This window comes from Coloeus monedula (genome assembly GCF_965178545.1).
Source record: "Coloeus monedula genome assembly, chromosome: 1".
Classification (NCBI taxonomy): domain Eukaryota; kingdom Metazoa; phylum Chordata; class Aves; order Passeriformes; family Corvidae; genus Coloeus; species Coloeus monedula.
The window spans coordinates 71644907-71668258 of record NC_138781.1 but is presented as its reverse complement, the minus strand read 5'-3'; the positions used below and the strand labels follow the sequence as shown (position 1 = coordinate 71668258).

The 23352-nt window shown below is 44.2% G+C and overlaps 1 protein-coding gene across 8 annotated transcripts in view; it reads left to right on the top strand.

Moving 5' to 3' along the window:
* Positions 1–23352, top strand: part of RREB1 (ras responsive element binding protein 1) — a 122188-nt gene that overhangs the window by 94803 nt on the left and 4033 nt on the right. For 7 of the 8 annotated variants that reach the window (XM_082294421.1, XM_082294422.1, XM_082294423.1 and 4 more), the window contains 3 exons: positions 2964–3153; positions 4712–7451; positions 20751–21494. In XM_082294421.1, the coding sequence (XP_082150547.1) occupies positions 2964–3153; positions 4712–7451; positions 20751–21494 (3674 nt within the window). The remainder of the gene's footprint in view (positions 1–2963; positions 3154–4711; positions 7452–20750; positions 21495–23352) is intronic. The other variant, XM_082294428.1, reaches the window with a different exon arrangement.

Sequence of the window (23352 nt, the reverse complement as noted above, 5' to 3'; positions counted from 1 at the left end):
TAAAAAAACCTAATGCTTCCAGTTAAAGCACTGTTAGGCATGGCAGCTTACTCCATTTTAAATTAACACAAGCCTTAGTCAATGCAGCGTGATGCTTGCCATAACTAGTTAGGTTTTGACACGTAGTACCTGTAAGCTTTTCTTGGAGGTGCTAGGGGTCCATGCCTGGACCACAGAGAAAGGCAGGGCATCCACAGCTCCTTCCCATGTTCCAGCTCCCATGGGGTTCTGTAAGCTGTGCCACCAGGGCAAGGTGCTGAGGCAGGGTGCGGTGCATTTATATGCCCTGAAGAGCCTGCAACTTGAGATGACAGGCATGATTTATCTGGATGTTTCTTTTTTCAGCCAGGTGCTTCTTTCTGACCTAATGGAAAAAGAGCTTAATCTTTCTCCCAATTTCTCTTTTTGTTTGCTGCTTCTTTGCTCACAGCAAGGAAAATACAAGAAGACTAAGGAAGAAAGAGAAAAACAAATATGGTTAATAAAAGAGAGAAAGCTTATATTCTTTTTATAAGATATGTTACTTTTTGTTTGGGGGAGAGGAGGCAGTTCCCTTTGCATGGAATGCACCATTTTCGAATTGCAAATTTTTACTCCTGAGGCTAGCAGTTGATACAGGTGTACTGTGAAGGACTTTCACATGGGTGTTTGCTCTGAAAGATTAACTCTCAAGTGCAGCTTTTGTGGGAGCCCTAAATCAAGCAGTGCTGAAAATCAGCATGTTGCAAGAGGGAGGTGAGGGGGAGTGCAGGATGAACAAGGCACACCTCCCTGTTGCGGGGGCTATCTGGCTGCTTGACAAGGAGCACTGGTTCCTGCTCAGCCCAGATCTTGGGGATACAGTGGCGGGAGCCAGTGCTCCCAGTTACTCTGTGGTGCCATCACTGGTAGCTGTGCCTGCCCTCTCACACACCAGGGGATACAGCTGCTGCACTGGGTTCCTGGCCCCAGGGGAGGCGAGGCACATTGGGACCGCTGAGGTGCTTCAGGATGCGCCAAGGTGGCGGTCTGTGTCCCTTTGCAGAACAGCCTGCAATGCTTCCAGTGGTGCAGGAGAATTGTTTCCAAGCCCTCCTTGTTTGTATATTGACATACCAGGAGGAACATGTCAGGAGCACTGCTTGTTTTCATGCAAGGCATTTTCATCACCTCTAAAAACAATTTATTTCAGTAGCCTGCAAGTTTGTCTCATAACTTTTTAATGCTCTCTGTCCCCCAGTGGTTTTGGTGGTTGTGTTACTGTTTTCACTGAAGATGAAAGCTTTGCATCACAGAATAGGTGCTGCCAGGTGAGCTGGAGGAGAGCTGTAGATCCTGATGCTGGAGAAGTACTATGTGTTGGCCACCCCCCCCCCCCCCAAGACTGTTGGCATACCTCTTTAAGTAAACATTAGCTTTGTAAATGGCATTGGTTCAGTATTTAATGGAATGCAGGAACTGTGTCAGCAATAATTATAAAGGTAGGATGCAAGTGAATTGACAGGAGAGTTAAAACAGATTAAACCATCAGCACATAATATTTATGTGCAGGCTTTCTGGGTACTGTGATAACAATGGCCGTGTTATATACACTTCACACTTACTTCTTTCACCACTCAGGGACTATGAGTCCAGTTGCTTTGTGGTTGATTTGGTTATCTCTTCATTTTCAGGGAATAAAAAAATGGCTGTGGGAGTTTATGTAGTGGTAAAATGAACAACAATGGGAGTTTGTTAGGGACAGGACAGGGAAGGGGTGGTTTCAGGATTTTGTCAGAAGTAATTTCTAATTGCAGGATGTTTTTTTAATGAGTAGGCACATGTACTACTCCTTGATGTAGAGAGCAAAGACAGTATGGGGAGAACTAAGGCCAGGGGCAGATATGGAAAAACTCCTAGTGCTTATAATATTCTTGCTGACAAAATCTGACTGCCTCATATCCACTGGTGTTTTTTGCTTCTGGGGAACCCACGATTTGGTTGGGAGCTGGACCTTGACCACAAGGAAATTGAGGTTGGGTGAAACTGTGTGTCACTTACTGAATGCAGAGTGGACGTGACCTGTCACGCTGCAGAGCTCACATTCCAAATATTTAAAAGGCAATAGGCTTTGTGGACGTATTGGCCAAATGTTGCTGCATAGCCCTTACTGCCTGCAGCATAGCTTTGATTGTTTAATGCCATGTTTTATGTGAGAAGCCCTTGTTTAGCTGAATTTGGGATTTGAGAACTTAGGAAAAACAAGAAATCACAGCAATAAAGTGTGGGTAGGAAAAGACGGTGCTTCTGCATTTTCCTTCAGGGCTACCTGACTGTGAAGGGGGTGTAAAAGTGTTTAAGTGTTGAACCTGTTTGAGGTCTTCCTCCTCTGAACCTTTCTCCCCTTTAAGGAGCACTTGTTTTCCTTTTAAAACAGTCTGTTCCTCATAACAGCTTTGAAAAAGCAGTGACAGTTTATGGAAAGGCAGTGTGAGGAAGATTCACGCACAGATATTTCAATGGTGTGCACTAGTATGTTTTAAGCAGTGGTTATAAAAGGTGCTATTTTTACATTTGTTTGCTGCTTAGGTGAGATTTAGCCTCTCTGTGTCACTGATTTTTTAAAAAATGTTATTTATTTTAATAGTACTTTTCAGTAAAAATGAAATGGTGTAATGCCATTGAAATATTTTTGGTTGGACACTGAAAAGGTTTTCGCAAGGCTGTGGTCTCAGCTGCCGTTCTACCATCTGCCCATGTGAGATTGTCAGTTCTCATATTCTTTAAACTTCCAGTGGACTTACTAGCCGGAAACTGGTAGAAAGTGACTGTGACCGAAATGGCCTTTTGTGGTGATAGGTTTTAATTCACTGTGGCTTTGTTTTGCATTTAGCAGGCTCTTGGTATCATGGGATGAAAGAGGATGTCCCAGTGCAAGCAGAATGCTAGTTCTTAAGCTTGCCGCAGTCAGTAAGTAATTTCTGTTTTCTTCCTTTCCTTTCCAGGTGTGACATCTGTTGTATTACCTTTCGAACTCATCGGGGCTTACTGCGCCATAATGCAGTTATCCACAAGCAGCTTCCCAGAGATCCCATGGGGAAGCCTTTCATTCAGAACAACCCTTCGATTCCAGCAGGCTTCCATGACTTGGGATTCACAGACTTCTCCTGTAGGAAGTTCCCCCGCATTTCTCAGGTACTCTCTGTTCTTCATAGCCTAAGGTATGAGGTGCTACAGTGCTTATCTGATGAACTCATCCAAAGATTTGTCCTGCGTGTAGAATATTTTGTGGAAAGCACATCACCACTGTTTGTGTAGGCTTCAAACTCTTTATGCTTTTACTTTTTCAATCTAAAGAATATTGGCACTGGGGTTTTTTTTCACCATTCCAGTGGATAACTATCAGTGTAAAGATGCATAAAAAGATTTTAAAGGAAGACTTTGGTCTTGCCCCTTTGAGTCTACCCAAAAAATCCTACATCTGAAATCAATAGGGAGTACACATGGTAAGGAAGACATTATTTATTTTAGTTTACTCTAACAAGGATGTAGTTAGGGTGTGAAAGTTTTTATTACAAAAAACTTTGAGCAGTTGCCTTACTAACTAAACAGTGACATCTTCAGTGATTTCCTCACAAAACACTCCACAGTGTTCCTCATGTAAGGTTTGAGGGTTTTGCACCTTTGAGGTACAGTGACTGGGGAAAGTCAGGGAGGTAGTCTGTAAATAAAGCTTTCTGTTGGGTGGTGTGATTTGTCCCTCTTGTCAAACCTTGCCTGCCTTAATTAGTTTGGGTCTGGATGAAGCTGCATTTCTATTAAAAAAAAATTAACAGCACAATCCACCAGGACCATGCTTGGTTTCTGCACTTTTCTTACTCTTCTGGGATTAAAGCATTGATTTCCAACTCTTCTGACTGCAAGGTGGTAGATTTAATATTTGCTGCTGGTCCAGGGGAGCATGTAGGTCATTCTGCCAGTCTGTTAAAAGTTTTGGTATAAAACTTACAAAATCAAAAGAAAGCACTTCTTAAATAAAGTTTATTTATTTTGTAATTAATGACAGACATTTAAAGTTATTAAGGGATTTGAATGTTGGTATTTTCCTTTTGTAATAATTTTGCTTTCACTGTGAGAGAAGACTTATGAAGTATTTAGAGCCTATAAAGATCTTGCCAGCCCTCTCCTAGTATTTTTCTTGGGAGAATAAATGTAATCAGACTTCCCTAACCAAAACCACTCTGCTTTAGTCTCTGAATTTCACTGATCTGCTTTTGGAGGATTTTATTTTGGTTGGTTTATATTGTTTTGCCTTCTTGGATGCTTTTTTTTTTTTTCCTTTTGTTGCTCTCCTTCTGGCTTCTTTGTAGTAGAGCTAAACAAGATAGTCTAGGTAGTCTACTGCCCAGCTTCCTTGCTGTGCAGTGTACTGAGGTTCCTGTCCTGTCAGTGACACAAGAGAAGTTTCTGATAGGGAAATTTAGGATGGAAGAGAATTTGAGAGTCTGAACAGCCTTCTGAAGGAGTTTACCTTTATAGAGGGGAACTTTTGGAGAATCAGCCCTTAATTCAGATATACCCATTTGGAGACCAAAGGCTATGGAGCAGGAATATCTCCATGCTAGGTAGGTGGTGGCTGCTCTAAACCCCTTAACTTAGTGGAAGAAAGAGTGAAATGTTTTTGTTTTGCAGCAGCATTTGATGCCTTTCCAGTTTGAGATTCCTACTCTAAATATTTTTGCATGTCTTGCAGGTCTGGTGTGAAACAAATTTGCGAAGGTGCATCAGTGACTTCCATCGATTTATTTGCGAGATGTGTAACAAGGCATTCCCCATGCTTTCGGCACTCAAACTGCACACAGAAACTCATGTGGTAGATCAGGGAAAAGACAAGCACAAGCCACAGTCCATGACCCCACCCGGTGAGAACCCAGACCAGAAAGCCTTCATGGCATCCTTGGGCCTACAGTACACCAAAGACATCAAGCCTGTCAAGCAGGAGGACAATATACAAGATGAGGTCCAAGAAATGCGGCTCAGAGCACTGAAGAGTAACCTACCTCAGGAACCCGGCAGCACCAGTCTGCTCAGCCTCTCTCCTCTGGAAGCTGCCTCCATGGGAGGATCATTTTCAGTCCTTCCCCCTACAAAAGAAAACATAAAGCTTCTCTCGCTTCAGCCTTTCCAGAAGGGTTTTATTATCCAGCCTGACAGCAGTATTGTGGTGAAACCCATCTCCAATGAGTCTGCCATTGAGCTGGCAGACATTCAGCAGATCTTGAAGATGGCTTCTTCTGCTCCTCCTCAAATCAGTCTTCCTCCACTTTCTAAGGCACCTTCTGTCCCTGTGCAGTCAATTTTCAAGCATATGCCACCACTGAAGCCAAAGCCTTTGGTAACGCCCCGAACAGTTGTCGCAACCTCTACACCTCCTCCTCTTATCAGTGCCCAGCAAGCCTCCCCCGGCTGCATCAGCCCAAGTCTCCCACCTCCCCCTCTGAGGCTGATCAAGAACTCGGTGGAGTCTGCCTCCAACTCTCATCTCCCCCAACCAGGAGCCAAATCAAGTCCTTCCTCACAGTTGCTCCTCCAACCCAAAGTAGAGCCTTTAACTCAGCATGAGATGAAGACCCAGCTGGAGCAGGACAGCATCATTGAAGCTCTCCTGCCTCTGAGTATGGAAGCCAAGATCAAGCAAGAAGTCACAGAGGGAGACCTCAAAGCCATCATCGCAGGGGCAGCGAACAAGAAGACCCCGACCATGAGGAAAGTTTTGTACCCCTGCCGTTTCTGTGACCAGGTGTTTGCCTTCTCTGGTGTCCTGAGAGCTCACATCCGTTCTCACTTAGGTATTTCCCCATATCAGTGCAACATCTGTGACTACATCGCGGCTGACAAGGCAGCGCTGATCCGGCACCTGCGGACGCACAGCGGGGAGAGGCCTTACATCTGTAAAATCTGCCACTACCCATTCACAGTGAAAGCCAATTGTGAGAGGCACCTGCGAAAGAAGCACCTCAAAACGACCAGGAAGGATATCGAGAAGAACATTGAATATGTCACCAGCAATGCTGCAGAGATGGTGGATGCCTTCTGCTCCCCAGACACGGTGTGCAAGCTGTGTGGAGAGGACCTGAAGCACTACCGAGCCCTCCGCATTCACATGAGGACACACAGCGGCTGCCAGAAGAAGAAGCCATTCGAGTGCAAGGAGTGTGGCACGGCCTTTTCAGCCAAGAGGAATTGCATTCACCACATCCTCAAGCAGCACTTGCATGTGCAAGAAAAGGAGATTGAGAATTACATCTTAATGGTGGACTGCAATGCCCAGGAAAGCCAGACAGACCCTTCATTATTGGAGGACAGCACTTACATGGACCACAAGCCCATGACACCTTTCCTGGAGCCACAAAACGGCTTCTTGCTGGGAGCATCATCTCACGTTTCCATCAAACGTGAACCTGTGGGCAACTTCCCCATGGATTTTGATGAGCCATTGGATTTCTCTCAGAAGAGCAAAAGCCTGAGTGCTGTGCAAGTGAAGCAGGAGAACCTGTTCGGCTCATCTCTGTCCCTTTACGACTGTTCCATGGAGCCTATCGACCTGTCCATCCCCAAAATCCTGAAGAAGGATAAAGATGATGCCCCCTGTGAAGCCAGGAATCAAGAGTTGGCTGCGTCTGGGAACAGTGATAAGGCCTATAACTGTCTGCAGTGTCCTTTGGTTTTTGGTGCCAGTGGGAACTCAGAGACAAATCGGGGTGTCAGACATCCCCAGCCACTGAAAGGTTCGTTGCATTTGACTGTCCCGATCATTTCCCCGGCTCTCCCTGGCAATTCTGCCTTGCTGAGACCCCTGAGGCCTAAACCACCACCACCACCTCTCTTGCCAAAGCCTTCAGTAACTAAAGAGCTGCCACCATTGGCTTCCATCGCACAGATCATTTCATCTGTGTCTTCTGCTCCCACTTTGCTGAAAACAGAGGCTGCAGATGCCAGTCCCAAGGCAATGAGCAGCTCCACTGGGTGTGATAAATCAGGGAATGCCAAAGCTAAAGTGACAATCGTGACCACCGTTCAGAGAGACTCCAGCCTGCCCAGTGACCTGTCTCAGGCTTGTGATCCAGAGCAGTCTCCCGTTGCTGATGCTGGGTTGACTAAGAAAAGAGGTAGAAAGAAAGGAACGAAAAATAAGCCTAAACTTAGCAGTAGTGTGGATCTGGAGTCAAGTGGGGAATTTGCCAGCATAGAGAAGATGCTGGCTACCACAGACACTAACAAATTTAGCCCATTTCTGCAGTCCACTGACAATTTCAAGGAAGAAAGTGGCAGAAATGGAACAAGTGAGGATGAGAAGGAAACTGCCAAGGATAAGCTGCTGAGAGGGAAGAAGAATGCGTACTCAGACTGCCTGCAAAATATCGCCTGTCCTTACTGTCCTCAAGTCTTTCCATGGGCACATGCCCTGCAGCGGCACATGCTCACTCACACAGGTAAGAGTGCTCTGTGCTCACAGTAGGTTGTAGCCCCTGAGAATCTTCCTTTCTCTGACGTCTGATTTGTATTCTTCATTATTATTTTGCTAATCCCTTAGCTTTTGCTGCATAGTGGTGGTGGTGGTAGATTTTTCAGAAATGGAATAATCTCTGTGTCTTTGAGTATGAGGGGGCAGATAAAACTGTTAATACTCATTTGACTTCAGTGGCATAACTTAGTGTTGCTGGAAAGAGACTCAGGTTTCAGTTGTTCTGTTATTATTGTCTTGTCTTGAAGGGGAACATATGTGTTGAATATTTCATCATGCCTTACATGGTTTGTTTGTCTGCTTCTGATGGCTGTTTTTGGCTGCATCGGTAATGATAAAGGGATCTCTAACAATGAGAGACAGTAAGTGTAGAACTGTGGCAGGAAAATAAAATAATATAGTGCTTAGCATTTTTATTTTCTTGCGGTGGCTTTTATTTGACAGATCAAAGAAGGATGCGAGAAACTGCTCATCCTGAGCATTATGTAATAGCTTGCCTCTAGGGAAAGTTTCTGCTCACAGATAGACAACTAAAGGTGGGCAAATGCCCTAAGATGTGGAGATGTGTATGGAATCTCTAGCATTGTGCCACTGTATAATTAACCTCAGACCTGGTGTAAACAAAAGGAGAAACTGGGTAGGGAGATTTATTCTAGGTCTGGGGTTATTTTTCATTCTTCACTATAAAGGAAATACTGCATTGAATTCTGTGCTGATTTGAAGTTCACTCATTCTTCCACCCACACTGTAATAAAGTAATTAGTAGATTCTCATCCTGCTCTAGAGGGAGAGGACAAAGCTCTACTTGCTGTTGCACCCTTTTAAGTCAGTCACAGTTGTTGATACTATTTACTTCATTGTGCATTTCAACTCCTGTCATAAAGAATAAAAATTAGGGATTTTTTATAAGAAACATAGGGGATTTGAGTATAGCCTTATAAAAGTTTCGGGGTTTTTGGTTTTTTTTTTTTCAAGAAAATGAGGTTTCCTGAAACAATTGATTCATGTCTGTGCTAAAGAGGGAAACCTGAAGAGGTAAAAGAGGTTAGCTAAGAGGTTTAAAGGGAATCTGAGCTGTGGAGCAGTCCCTGTTACAGTTTAATTTGGGTGATGCGAGGACATAACTTGCAAGGTGTGAGTGCAACAGTGAGGCTATTGTTTTATGGTCCACAGAGACCAAATTATTTCATCTTATTAAGCATACAGTTTACTTTGTGGTGAAGGAGAGCTCTTTACTCGTATCTCAATTGTTTTCCAACACCCTGGTCTCCAAACAAAAAATATAGTTACTGAAGAACTGTTCATGAGACAGAAAACAATGGAGAGGCTTTTCCCAGACTAAGAGGTTTGACCTGCTTATTGATGGCAGGCTTCCAAGGTAGCAGCACTGGTGTAAACCCTTAATGAAGACAGGAAAATGCACTCAGCCATGAATTATACTGGTAAAACTTGTCTCCCTTATGACCACCAGGCTTGGAAGGAGACACTGTCCTTTTAGAAAGCCTGTGCTGCAATTGCCACAGATACAGGATTTTTGGTGATACTGCATCAGTTGGCAGGTAGATTCCAGTTGGTGTGCTCTGGCAGTGATAATACTGAGCTCTTTTCTAGTCATTGTCTCAGTGTTGAGAGAGACTTGTTGCTGGCGGACCACCCCACAGCAAGTTTTGGCTGGCCTTGGGGCATCTGCCTTCAGATAGCAAGAGTCTTCTCATTCTAAACTGGGAGTTTCCAGGGGCTCCCCTGTGGCAGCAGTATCGAGGAGGCCTGCTGGAGGGGAGAGGGAGAGGTAAGCTTGGAAGGTGGAGGAAATTTAGGCCAAGGGAGGTGGTGCCAAAGCAGGCCCGAGGATGCATCCAGGTGGAGCAAGCCCTGTGTTTTTGTGGTGGATGTCAGGTGCTGGTGGCATGCAAGGAGTGTGGCAGCTCTGCGGTAGATGCAGCAGTTTGTTGGCTTTCTCTTCTGGATGGGCAAATTGGTTTTCTTGTGGAGAAATCGGCGGTGTTGTAGTGCAGCGCAGCGTTCCTGTCCCCACCTATTGCACAGGCAGTGACTTGTTAGCTCTGTTCTGTAAAAGGAGTTAAGAAAAAAATCTGTTCACTAATCTTATTGTAAAGAGAAAAGGGGAACTTTATTATTGTCTGTGCTTGATGGCTGCTCCCTGACCTGGGTAGAGAAAGGACTAACAGGCTGACATGAATGGGATAGATGAGAGTCCTGGTGGTCTGCTTCCAAACTGCAAGTGTTGGATATGTGATCCATAGGCAATCACAGCAGGCAAGCTGACTATGTAACACTGCTATCAGAAAAACCCCAAAGCAGTTGTTTGAGCTAAAAAGCAGCAACTAGCTCTTCTATGTCCATTTGTAGAGAAAGTTGTTATTGAGATAATTCATGTAAGTGGTCCAAGTTAGGATGAGAAAAAGTTACATAATTTTGAGCATTTAGGTGCTATCTGTATATTATGAGTTTTGAACTGCTGTATTCATACAGACATAAAAAGATTTTTGCAAGTGTGTCTTTCATGTTCAATAAAATTTCAACACAGAGGCTGCCTTCCACGTGGTGTCAAGATCGTATTTCTCTTTTGTGAAAGTGCAAAAATGCACATGCTACCAGTAACCCGCATCCCTTACGCAACCAGAGGTGTCTCCTGTGGGACCTTTTGCCCTGCTTATCCTTGCCTCAGCACCACCGTGTGTTTGGGGTTTTTTTTAATTCAAAAGCATTTCCCTGAAGAAGCATACACCTTCCTCAGTGGTTTTTATTTTAATGGTGAGCTCTGGGGGGACACTGGGAATTTGGCATAGCTTGGTTTTATACAGTGCCTAACAAAGTAGCTGTGTTTTGTTCGAACATGCTTGAACACTGGCTTTTAACACTTTTTCTCTTGATGTCTTTATTGTATAATTTACTTTTCTGTGTTCAACTCAGTTTGCCTTTTTTCTTTGCTCTTCCCTCCTGCTCTTGACTTTTTAAATTCTCAGAACAGTGACTAAGATGTGCCCTGCAGGTGATGCAGTTGATTTTGCTCCTTTTATAGGATGCGGATCAGGCTAGGTTCAATATAAAATTACAATGATGATCTTTTTTAACCACTAGTTTGTTACAGATAACCTAATATGTTTGTTTGCAAAGAATCACTTGAATATTTTCAGAGGGATACTGGCAGGTCTTACTCAGCCCAAGATTAAATTTTCTAAAAACTGAGATTTAATGGCAGGGGAGGTTTTTTGGTTTGGTTTGGTTTGGTTTGGTTTTGCTGCTACGACAGGAACAAACCATACAAAGAAATATCTATAAACAAAATAAAGGAATAAATAAATAGAATACTGTTACACCTAGCCCATGAACCTGAATGTCTTCTGTTGAATGGAAGTCACAAATTTCATAAAAAAAAGAACTTGGAGGCATTTTTATTCTTTCCTTTCACGATTTAAGTCAAAGTGATATTGTCAACATCTTTACTTTGCAACATTTGTAGTTACCAGGGTGAATAATGTGTTTCTTCAGGACAGCAGTGGCAGGAGATACCTTAAGGACTGATCTTACATGTTGTGATTATTCAGATGACTCTTTATACTGAAAAAGACACCCTTCAAATGACTGGCTACTATGAAATGTCCAGACTAGGCTAGTCCTGCTGTGCTGTTAACCAAAATGTACAGTCAATATTTAGGCACAGATGTATTTTAATACAGGCCATGACTATTCATATGGAAAAATTTAATGAAGAAATCAAATCACATTGACTTTTTAAGTTACCTTCCAGTGAGGTACCTTCCTTAAGGTACCTTACCTACCTTAAGGTACCTTCCAGTTACCTTCCAGTATTTTATCCAAAGAGCAGTTGCCTTTAAGGGACAAATACAGAAGGCAGAGGAAACTGCTTTTTTGAATGTTCTGGTTTTGTGCCTTTAAAGGTGACATTTTTGGAAAGCATTGCAACTCGGGGTGGGAGGATTGGAGTTTGCACAGTAAGTGGAATTTTTCTTTAGGTTTTGAGACCTCCAGCTGGGACATCTGTGTGGAAGGAAGAATATTTTATCTGTTGCAAGTATTGGTCTGTATGACAAATACTTGATTGATACAAACATTTTAAATGCTGAAAATATGAGAAAATTGTGACCTGAGATGCAGGTTGAGTTTCAAGTAATTAATGCTCAGCTAATCCTGTCATTGCGTGCTTGAAAAGAAATGTGGAAAGGAATTGGGCTATCATGAAGCAAAAAGATTTCTCCTGGACTTTGAAGTTCTATATTTGCATTGTGAATGAAGCCAGATAGAAGTGCAAAAAATGGTGATATTTGTAGCCATAAATTTATGGTTGAATTAGCAGGCATCTAAGAGGAAAGAGTGACTTGAAAGCCTACAAAAAGCAGTACCATGATGCATCTAAAAAGTTGTGTTGACACTGGAAGAAAATCAAGAGAAAGAAGCAGCTCCTGAGATGTCTGTGAGATGTGGGGAATCCCTGGTACGGGTTGAGATGTTAACTAGAACAGAACCAACTTTAAGAAGATGAAAGTGAGAGAGATACCCACAGTGTTGTATCAAAGAGGCTGCTGGCTGTGGCAGAGGGTGGGTGGTGTGTGTGTGTGTTTTCAGAGGTTTTGGGTGTGAGGTAGAAGGTGTGACAGGAGCTGATCTCCTTTTACAAGTAACTATCCTCTCAATCTCTTTCTTCATCACAAACATGTCTTGCAGGATAGCTTTCCTCATTGCACTGCATGATCCTGGCTTTTCTTTCAACTTTTCTTGTGTTCCGTCCCTTCCCTGTTCTAGTCATTTAAATGAATTACAGACATGAAAAGCTTTCTCCTAAGGGAAGATGATTTATTGCTTATTCAGCATATGGGCCTTGATTCCACTGAAGTCAGTGGAGAGATGCCCTGTGGCTTTGATGGGAATTGTGTCCAATTCACATAGGTGATAGGCATTACCAGAGAGAGCCGGCTGTTGAGGAACTTGCTGTCAGGATACTGTGGTTGGTCACCAAGCAGTAAGAGAGGAAAAGGAAGAAAACCAAGGAAGTTTCTTATTACACACAAAGACGGTATTCATACATTTTATCCTGTGTCAGGCCAGAAGCCCTCGCCCTGTCAAAAACGTGGTGTCATTTCTACCAAATCTAGCAGAATTTGCACAAACCTGGAGTTGCCAGTGAGGAAAAGTGTGCTTATCCCTCTGCCTAAGGAAGAGGATGTTGGATCTCACAGTGGCACACACAGTTTTTCCCAGCTGTTCAGAACACCAAGGCCAAGTTGTATTTGGTTGGGCTGAACACTGCAGACAAGCAAAGCATAAGGCTGTGAGAAGTGCCCTCCCACGTTGGAGCAGTGGTACTCCTGTCTCCAGGGGTAGCAGTAGGATGTGCTCTTTAGTGTGAGCATGTGGACGCAGCCACTTCCTCTGGCCTGTTGCTCTTAAGGTTCTGTCAGCATCCACAAGTGCTTCATTAGGGTTGTGGGTTTGAGGGCACATCCCTGCCTGCTCGCTCTACAACCTGTTTCTGGAGCTGCTGTCTGCAGGTCCTTCCACTTGTTTTCTGAACCTGCTGATGCAGTCTGGTTTTAATTTGACTGCTGCTGCAGGCCAGGGCAGTGATCCTGGGGAGACATCAGCGATGGTTTTGGGTCCTCCTGCCTGAATGTACGTGCCAGTTCTATACTCAACATCACATAGGCACGGTTTAGATTGTTTTACCGTGCGTTAATCTGCATTGAGGCCCACCTGCCATCATACTGCCCCTTCTGTCTTGACAATAGCAAAAGAGATTGGCTGTCAGATCGTGCAAGGCTTTGTTGTAGGCAGGTGAGTGGCATTTTGCCAGAAAGGAGGAGCTGACACAAAACCAAGGGTGAGCACAGTCACTCAGGGTTTACTGTGCTGACCAAATGGGATGGGTGCAAGAAGGAAGCTCAGCAGATGGTGGTACATGTCCCTTGCCTGAAAACTGCTTGCACAAGGGAGCTGTTGCTGTTAAGTTATTTTCACACCTCCAGTACAGACAGCGTCACTTTGTGTCACTTTGAGTTGGTTCCATGGGAGGTTTGTTGAAGTAACAAACCTAAAAGCAGCAAGAAGTTGGCTCTGTGCATCAGGGTGGTTAAAATTACAAATGAGTTATTACTCTCAACCTCAGGGTAGCTGCTGATCAGATTGCACAGAGTGTGCACAGGATTTTCCTCTTACATCTCCCTGCACCAGTTTGTTTGGGAAAGTCTGCTGTCTTGCCAGCCTCTCTCATCCTTTCTGCTTCTTCTAATACAGCAGGTTGCCTTGCAGTGATTCAGATGTGGTAATACAGGTCTCAGTACTAGTCTGGCATTGCAATCTGCCATGCTGGGGACCTGTTACAACATGATTTGATCTTGCCTATCATGAGGAGACTAAGTTGCCTTGTTACCATGTTAACAGCCTGTAACTTCAGAGGGCTGTAGCACGGTATCCGCGGTGTCACGTGGGCCCATCCTGCCTATGCAGACAGCAGATGGCTACAGCGTGAGAGAGGTAGACTCGTGTTATGACATGATCCCCTCTGAGAACAAAAGTCTGCAGAAGGGGCTCTGCAAGTGCTCACTTCTGACCATTTACACGGCAGAATAAAACTGAAATGTCCTACTTGAGTCAATTGAAGACTTTTTTGTAGTCAGAGGGGTCCTAGAACAGCTCACCTCAGTGGGGTGAGGAGGCAAACATCTGTAAAGGCACTCAGACAAGCGCTGGTGCAGCACGTAGGGTGGGTAGGACTTGGGTGCAAGGTAGATGTTGTTCTCAGCAGCTGGCGCCGGGCTGATCAGAGTGGTTCGACCTGCCCCTGGCAGACAGGGCCTTGGGCCATGGTTGGATAACACAAAGCACTTATTGGCAGTACTGGCTCAACCTGTTCCCAACTGTTCATCCCTGCAGCTGTAGCTGACCCAGCTGCCCAAAAAATTAAAAGGGCAAGGGGAGGGACTGGCAGTCATGAGATCAGTTCCCGGATCTGGCTGGCGGTGCAACCCTAAAGGAGCGCATTGGTGCAGCCAAGGTGTGGAGCTGGCAGCATCTTCTGGGAGGCAGTGGGATAGATGCTGTTGAAATTGGATTTGCTGTCAGTGCTTCGTGCCTTCAAATAGCAGCTTTAGGCAGGAAGGAGGGAGCCCAGATCCGATAGTGCACACAGTTAAAGTTACCATGTGCACTTTATAGCCCAGCTTAGCGTTTATAACTGGCTTCACCAAGCAGTGGTTAATCACGGTTCAGAATCATTCAACAGCTTTGGACTTGTGGTCTCCCTCCACTATCCAAGAAAAAGGGATTTCCAAATCCATGGAAGTAAATTAAGGATTTGAAACTGTGGCTAAGTTTAAAATGGGGTGGGTTTTTTTGGTGCTGGCTTTAAAAGGTGGATAAAGCAGCATGCTTGGGCTCACATGCAGAGTCCTTTTGAGGGCCATCCTTGGAACTGAGTACTCATCTGGATTTCACTGTATGCCAGAAGAAAAGGGAATGAAGGGAGATGCTTGGATGGTGTTTGGTCAGCCATAAATGAAGCAAAGCTTTAGGATGAGGTGTAAGACAGGAAGTGCAGTTCAATAAAGTGTCACTGGGAACAAGTTTACAGAGGGTTTCTTTTGGTCTTGTTTTAAACCAAAACAAAAACAGGATGGTGGTTTTGAATAGGCTTCAGAGATGAGGAGGCTGTGTAAGTGATGGGGCTTGCTCATATCCTTGCTGCATGGAGAGGAAGGGAATGGTCTAAAGTGCCTGAAGCAAACTGAGCGAATTTCACCCAGCTCACAGCAGTCAGACCGAGGGAGAGCTGTCCCGGCAGAGGCGTATGAGGAAAATGTGGAGCAGCTTAATGAATTGCCCGCTTTCATCATGTTAAAGCAGCCCTGCCTTTGTCTCCTTAGGGCTGTCTGAATGCTCCCTTCTTGCAACAAAATACAGTTGTCAGAGATGTGGGATAGGAATGGGGTAAGGGATTATCTCTTACATAATAGAGAACTCACTAAGGAAAGATCCCTTTCATAAAGAGATTTGCCCCTGATGTGAGAGGGTTGAACACAACTGCTCTGTGCTACCTAGGAAAATATTTACAAAGTGAGTATATTCAACAGTGAATTTTCTGATTAACATTTAGCAGAATTCATCTTTGCTCTAGATATCTGCCACACTGTGATCCCTCCAGAAGTCATGTGAGCCGTGGGTATAGTGGGGGACTTTTTCCAAACTGTTATATCTGTCTGTACCTCTGAACTACATTTGTGGGTATTTCTTGGAGGACAAAGGGCTTGAAATTGTGTTTTCAGTGTCAGGCAAAGTTTAACAGCTGCTCTAGAGCCACAGCTCAGGGTAAAGCAAGAGTTACTTGCTGTTGGGGGTTGGCCTGAGTGCTAGAGCTGTTGTATGAAGATACTGAAGAGATGTTGTATAGCCTGCTGGCTGTATTGTCAGCTCTACATCAAACTGCGTTTCTGCTGTGCTTCACCATGAGCTCAAAGTGTGGGTTTTCCCCCCTACTCTCTTCAGTGCAGGTTCCCCCATGGTAGGTGCAGTCAGATCTAGTCCTGAAAACTTTTCTTCGTGACTTTAGCTGCTCTGTTGAAGATACTGGGGAATCATACTGTGTGTTAAAGACAAAAAGTGGTTTTTTCCCAGAATTGTTTTTTTCTTTTTCCCCAGATACATTCAGTTCCATTTACTGTAAATAGTCCTTTTCTAGCTTGAGTATTTTCATTTCACAAGGCATGGAGATACAACCAATGCTCTCTCGACTGTGGGCTGATTAAATATTTAACTTGAGTGTTAGCAGTTGATGTAATGAAGGTGGCTGAATTTTAGTATTTAGAATATTTACAATAAAAATGGACGAAGATAACACCCAAAATTTTTTTAAGTTGACTCTGCAGGTTTAAAAGATGTTCTCCAGTTCGTGGATGGAAGTAGAAGGAGCACTGTGTGTGGGTCCAAAAAATCCCAAATTTACTACAACTGCTGCCACCTAGCGGTGGCTGCCTTGACTGTAAAATATAAAACAATATGGGGTTATTTCAGTTAATGTACGGAAAATAGTAAATCATCAGCTCATCTGACTGATAATGCCAACTGCTTGTACGACACCATTTCCAGTGCTCTCTTTGTTCCAGTTTCGAGGATTATATATGTGATGGGTTTTCTAACACTTCTCTTGGGAAGTGAGGAGTAAACACTTGCTTTACCAACAAAATGTTTTTCATTGCATCCTGTTTTGTCTAATAACTTCATAACATCTCAAGCTCTACTCTGTATTTCAGCATAGTTCCAGGAAAAAAGAAAACCACTGGAAAAAAAGAATTAAGCCAGCAAGCTCCCCACCTGGATCAGTATCTGCTCTTTTATCTGAAATTTTTCACATTTGGTGTCCCTTTTTGTAATTTGGTTTGCACATGTAGGAAAGCAGTTCCCTCATCTTTCTTGACACCAATAAAAGACAAAGTGGATTCTTCTGACAGGGCTGACCAAAGACTGCCACTTGATTTGTAGATAGGTTTCAGCAAAACAGTCTTTTCTTTCCACAGTTCGAAGGAAAAATGATTTCAGCTACATCTGTATAGTGGTTTCTTTCATGCAAACAGAAAAGTTTTTGATTCTCAGATGGAGTCCTTGAGGTTTAGTTTATGAATACATCTCATGAGAAGTTCTTTTTTCCCAGGAGCTGATGAGGCAGCAGCTGAGTTACCAGTGGTTGTTTTGTGTTGCCTTCTTCCCAGTGTTCTTACCTCCCTGCTCTTCTCCTCTTTCTCCCTTATTCTGCACATCTTTTTTGACTCTGGTGTCAGAATTGAGATCTTGAAATAGCGTCATCTTCTCTTCATTTTGGGGGAGTGACACAAACTCTGGTTGAACATGACAGAGTAACGTACTCTGCTCCCATGGTTGCTGAAGAAGTGGCAGTGGGTGGGAGCCTTTAGAAGTGGGTTTCTTCACTCTTGTCCTCTTGATTTACCAAGTGTAAATTCTGTGGGATAACAAATGGACTGGAAAGCATTTTACAGCCTTAGCAAGTGAAAGATGGGAAAGGGGCAAAAGAAATAGCAGGCCTTTCCCATGCATCCTGTTTCTTTCACTGCCTGGAATCAAGTGACTGCTCTGCAACATAAATCAGCCAAATTCTGGAGATGGGAATTACCCATCTGAGAGGAGCTCAGTCTCGTTGGAGGGATGTTTGCCCAGATTTGAAGGCTCAGTCAAAATCGTCCTCCTTGTTTAAGATACAAGGCTGCTGGAGCTGTGTGGCCAGCAGGGTTTCTGTTGCTGCAATGGCCATGTAAGCAGGAAGAAAACAGTAGTGCAGGCCAGGCCTAACCTCTGCTGGAGTGCATGAAGCAGCTGCCCAGTGCAAGACTACCCTTGCAGCCATTCCTTGCACTGCAGAAGAAGTCCCTCATGACTATTTTGTTTACCACACACCTTCACAGCTCCCCTACTGCTATTTCAGTTCATCAGAAGCAGAACTAGGCCGATTCTCACCCATCCCCAAATAACCAGGATTTGGGCAAAGCAGCTCACTTTTTCACCAGCTGCAGAACCAAGTGCACAGCTTAGGGATAACCACAGAGCAGCTCAGCTAGTCAGGAACTGCTGTTTTATGTGCAGTACATGCATGAAGTTTCCTGAGGGGCCTGTGAAACTCCCTTCTCAACCACGAAGAGGGCAGATCTGGTTTGTGCAGGTGAGGAGGAAGAGCACTCCCCCAAGCACATAACACGTGTCAGCATGTCACTGGCCACGTCACTATGTGAGTTTTGAATGTGTTCCTTCAGGGGGGCCGGGCCCAGAAAAGCTTCCGAAGAGAAGGCCTGTGTACATTCGTGTTCCCAGGGTCTGGAGTGGGCTTTGCACTTTGTGAAGGCACACTGTTTAAACTTAAGAGTTTGTTTTTCTTGATGTCGACCTCATCTGTTTGCCTGTGCCAGTATATCACTTAGCCGTGGACCACCTATCCCTTGAAGTGTTGTCTCCTGTGCACAGGAAAATGTAGTTGCAGGCCAGGCATGCAGGAACAGAATAACAGCTGGGAAGAGGCCCAGGACACAGAGGAGAGGAAAGAAGGAGATAGAGTTCAAGCACAATTCACTGAAGAATGAGTATACTCGAAGAAAAATAATCTATTTTTGAAAATACTAGAAGCAGAAGAAGAAGAAAAAGTTAAGGAAAAATGGGAAAATCATGCATGATGTTGAATGTCAAAGTTGGGACTTCTGTTTTGAGAGTTTTAAGACATACTGGTTTTGGCTTGCTCTTACCTTGAGTGCCACTTACAGATATTCTCCTCACTCTGCTTCTGATGTTTCACGTTGAAAAACCAGGAAAAAAACTCCCTCTGTATCCACTGTTTTCTGTTTGGTCAATAAAGAGTTACAGAACATCTCTCTGGGTACTATTAAGAATAGCTTTCTCCCATCTTGGTTTCCTCATGCTCTTCACTCATCTCCATCCTAACAGAGCTCATGTGGTTTCCTGCCCCTCTCCCTAATGAACCCCCTCTGCGCTGTGCGGGCAGCCTTTCTTTGGCCAAACACACATCCTGTCAGGGGAGCATTTCCTGACCTCGCAGGGGATGAGACAGGGCAGCCTACATCTGCTTTCAGAGATCCCCATCCTCACATTCTGTAGCCTTACACAGAGATCAGGGCTTGCTCGTGTGTTTTAACAGGCAGATAATTACATGGGCAGTGAACTTTGTGTAATCCACTGTCTGTGTAAACAGATCTGTTTTGATTAAAAGGTGAGATTATTTTTTGTGATAGGTCACTTCTCTGTTTGACTCCCCGAAGAAAAAGCATATTGAGAATTGCACACTATTAAGTGATGGTTCACTATCACCAGAAACACTGCTACACTTTGACATTTGTTTAATGGCCATTTATTACCACCAGTGAGAGGAGATGGGGTCAGTGTAAGTCATGTTGCAAGAGTACATTCAAACTAGTAAGTGCCTGAGAACCATCATCTTATCTTCTGTTTTTACTCCTTGCTTAGGAAAAAACGCCTGCAATAGGAAATCTAGGCAGTTCGGAGACAAGCACATGTTGTACTGTGTCAGAGAACTTGCACTGCTGTCCTAGAGTTTCTAAATCCCTGTAGTTACTCAGCAGCTATTGGGCTTGCCAGATGAGTGTTGAAATGCAGGGTAGGTTGTGGGCTCCCTGTGCTGCCTGCTGTCAGTAAGAAGGAGGTGGGGTAGAGGACTTAAAGGAAAGTTTCAGCTTTCAGAAAGCACAGCCTGTGAAGTTCATGTCCTGGAACAATTTGTGGGAAGTGGCACTGGGGATGCAGTTACGTGCCATGCATCAGCGGCAGCTTTGGCCTCCAGAGCCAGTCCAGCTTATTTCCTATTTAAAACACAGTATTTGTGTAGAGCTTGGAAGGGGTACAGCTACAGCCTTCTGTTCTCCTTAAGCACCTTATCTGTTTTAGTTTTTTGGACATATGTTATATCTTCAGCAACATTAATGCTGCAGACAGGTAAGTAAGCAGAGGACACCATTAAGTACCACAGCTTAGGTCATTTTTGCCTTCGTGTGGGGTAACTGTGAAACAGCAAAGCCTATTCCTGCCTCTTGGCTTTCTGTTTTGATTCCAAGTGGCATTTCAGAGACTCAGGTGTGGATGAACATCCACATCTTCCACTTCTATGGTGTATACCCAGCTTTTTAAGCCAACTTCTGTATTTATGTCTGCACTAACCATTCACATTTAATTGTACCAGTTGGTTGCATGAGGCCTTTACATTTCCTTTGAAAAGCATTTCCTTCTATACAAAAGTTCATTTGGTAAATATGTGGGGTGTATATTATTTCAATCTATATTCATATGTTTCATACACTTAGTATATACACATACACTGACATAGTTTATTAGTAATACATCCATGTGTCTCTGGAATGGTCTATTTGTGATAGTGACCTCAGGTTTTCTTTGGTGTCTCAGCATGTTGTGTTCTCTAGCTAAATGTGATTATATTAAAAATTATTTCAAGAAGCTGCTGAGATTGTGAGTCTCCTTTGGAAAAGAAAGCATTTTGTGAAAGATTTTGTATCATCTTGTTAGTTGGGTTCTGTGGTGTTTTGATATCTCTTCTCAGCTGTAAGTTACTAGCCTAGGTCACAGGCAAGAGAAACAGATGTTGGGATGCTTGATCAGAAGCATCCTGGGTCTGTGTGCAGGCTCGCTGCTGGTAGTTGGGAATTATCAGAGAGCATCCCACTGAAAGTTTCTCTGTGCTTCCTTGCAGAGAGCCAGGCTGATGCAGAGACACTAGCTGCAGGAAACCAAGTCTTGAACCTGACCTACGGCGAGAAGGAGCAGTCAGAGGAAATGACAGAGCTACCAGAGAGTGAGCGCGGCCCCAAGGAGGAGCAGAAGGCTGACTCCCTTCTGTCAGAAGAGGATGCTGAAGAAAAAGTGGATGGATATGAAGAGGGCCCTGAGGAAGATTCTGTAAGTAACAAAAGTCTTGACCTCAATTTTGCCAGCAAATTAATGGACTTCAAGCTGGCAGAGAGTGACCAGAGCGCAGGCAGCAGTTCTCAGACTGAAAGGAAACATGCCTGTGACATTTGTGGCAAAACCTTCAAGTTTGCTGGCACTCTTAGCCGTCACAAAAAGGCCCACATTCGTGAGGACAGAAAGGATGAAAGGAGCAGTGAGGATGAAAGCAAAAGCATTCAGGATGATGCAGGAGCTCCCTCGATGCAGGACTCTGGTCTTGAGCAGGAAGAGTCTCCGTTGGACTTGAAGGTAGTGGAGTCTCCTGTGGACTTTGAGGCAACAGGAAAGGAGAATGAAGAGAGCGAAAGCATCTCTGAGGGGGAAGGCACAGAGAGAAAGTCCACTGAGAAGAGCAGTGATGACAAACCAAAGACTGATGGGGCTAAGAGTACTGCAAAAGCAGACAAAAGAAAGAAAGTCTGTACTGTGTGCAACAAGCGTTTCTGGTCTCTGCAAGATCTGACGCGACATATGCGGTCTCATACAGGTAAGAGGAGGCTTGAGGGCAGAGCAGACCATGAGGTGTCCCACCAGACTGAGGTGTGTGCTCTGGAGGTGCACGATTGCTGCTGGCACTTGAGGTTGGAGACACTGCTTTTAGTCCTAAAGGTATCTGCAAGGTGTCTTCTCTGCCCCAGTCCCCCATGCTGCACACAAAGCCTATGGAGGGAGCAGGAGTTGCAACTACTGCCTTATTTTCAGCTCCCAAACCGTTTATCCCCATGATTGCTTGCAGAGTTCAGAAGCAAGGGCAAGTGTGGAGATCCTTGGGCAGCTTCTGACTCCCTTCTTACTGTGCGTGTGGCTTTACCTCTTCCCAATATTTTGACCAGCAGTGGAGAAACCTGTTAGCGTATGATGAGGCTTCACCTCCGTGTGAAAATTTAGAGAGAGAGAGAGAGAGAGAGAAAGAGTCTGGTTTTGTCTGATGATCTGAGCCTAATATGGGTAACGTGCTGGTGATATGTGGGACCTGCTGCTTGGGTGGAAGGCAGAGATCCAGTGGGCACTTGGGCAGGGAAGGTGGAACACAGGTAGTGAAACACTTGCCCAGTGACTTAACTGGGCAGTGGGATTGCTTTGTGTGATAGGCAGATGGCAGCAGTGCCTTGCAAATGAGATGAAGCCGTGAACCAGCTCAAAGGTGAATTAATCCTTCATCCTTATTAATTATATATTTCACCTGCCTGCAAGCTGCTCTGATGTGGGAAAACCTGTGCATTTTGACATTTTGTGTTTTTTGAAGGTGCTCTCTACTGAAGACAAGATCTTTGCCATTAACAAAATATTTGTGCTGTTATTGACAGAAATGTTTAGCAAACTAACGTAAGAATAATGCCTGAACTAGACTTCAACCCTTCTAAATCATAAATACTCACCTATTGAGTGCAAAACTGACCTGTTTTCTTCTGGCTCTAGTTCCGCAAGTGAAACAGGGGACAGGTCTCATTCGTGTGCCTATTTTCATACAAGTGCAGAAGCTTTGGGAAAATGCTGATACCTAAAGTACTGAGCTTTACCCCCAGTGTGTGCCCATGGATGTACCCATACTCTCTGTTTTAATTGTTTTCATTGCATGCTGGGTTATGTGGGCTTTGTCAGTATGGTTTTTTCCTGTTTGTTTCTCTTTCTTACTTGACACTGAAGGATGTTTTAACATAGAATAGGTGTGGAATAGGAATCTGGCACAGTACTTTCTTCAAATTTAATTAATGTAACTAATGACCTACCCCCACTGTCAGATCAATGTATTTTCAGCTAAGAATTTTGTACAAATGCTGTGGGTTGACTTCTCCTTGTGTCCTTCCCACTTGTTCAACTATACTGGGAAATTCTTGCACATTGCTTATACTTCAGTATTAATGTGTGAGGTTTTTAAAAGATACCTGTAAGGTTTTGGGATTTGTTTACTCAGAAGAGGAACATTTGAGACACACTGAAGTGTGCAAGAAACCTCTGCCTACCTACCACGTCTCATTCTGATGCTCATTGGCACAAGATGGTGTCTCGATGGAATTGCAGCACTGAAGAGTCTTTAAGAGGCACAGTTGGAAAGGGAGGACAGGTTGGGTGTGGGACCTTTGGTTCTTCAGGGCAGACAGGACCTTGGGGCACTGTGCGTGGTTAGTATTTTGGGAGAATTTTGTCTGTGGGGCCATGGTCACTGTTTTTCAGTGAGTTCTGCTTAGGAAACAGACATCTCTCTCCACGTGTCTGGGGCTGACGTGCAGCAGGGAGCCCACGTGGTAGGCTGGTTTCATAAAGGCTTTTGAGTTCCAGAGATCCACTGTAAACTTTTTCCAGAAAAGTTGCTGACTAAATTAGACAGGATGCTAGTGAGCACC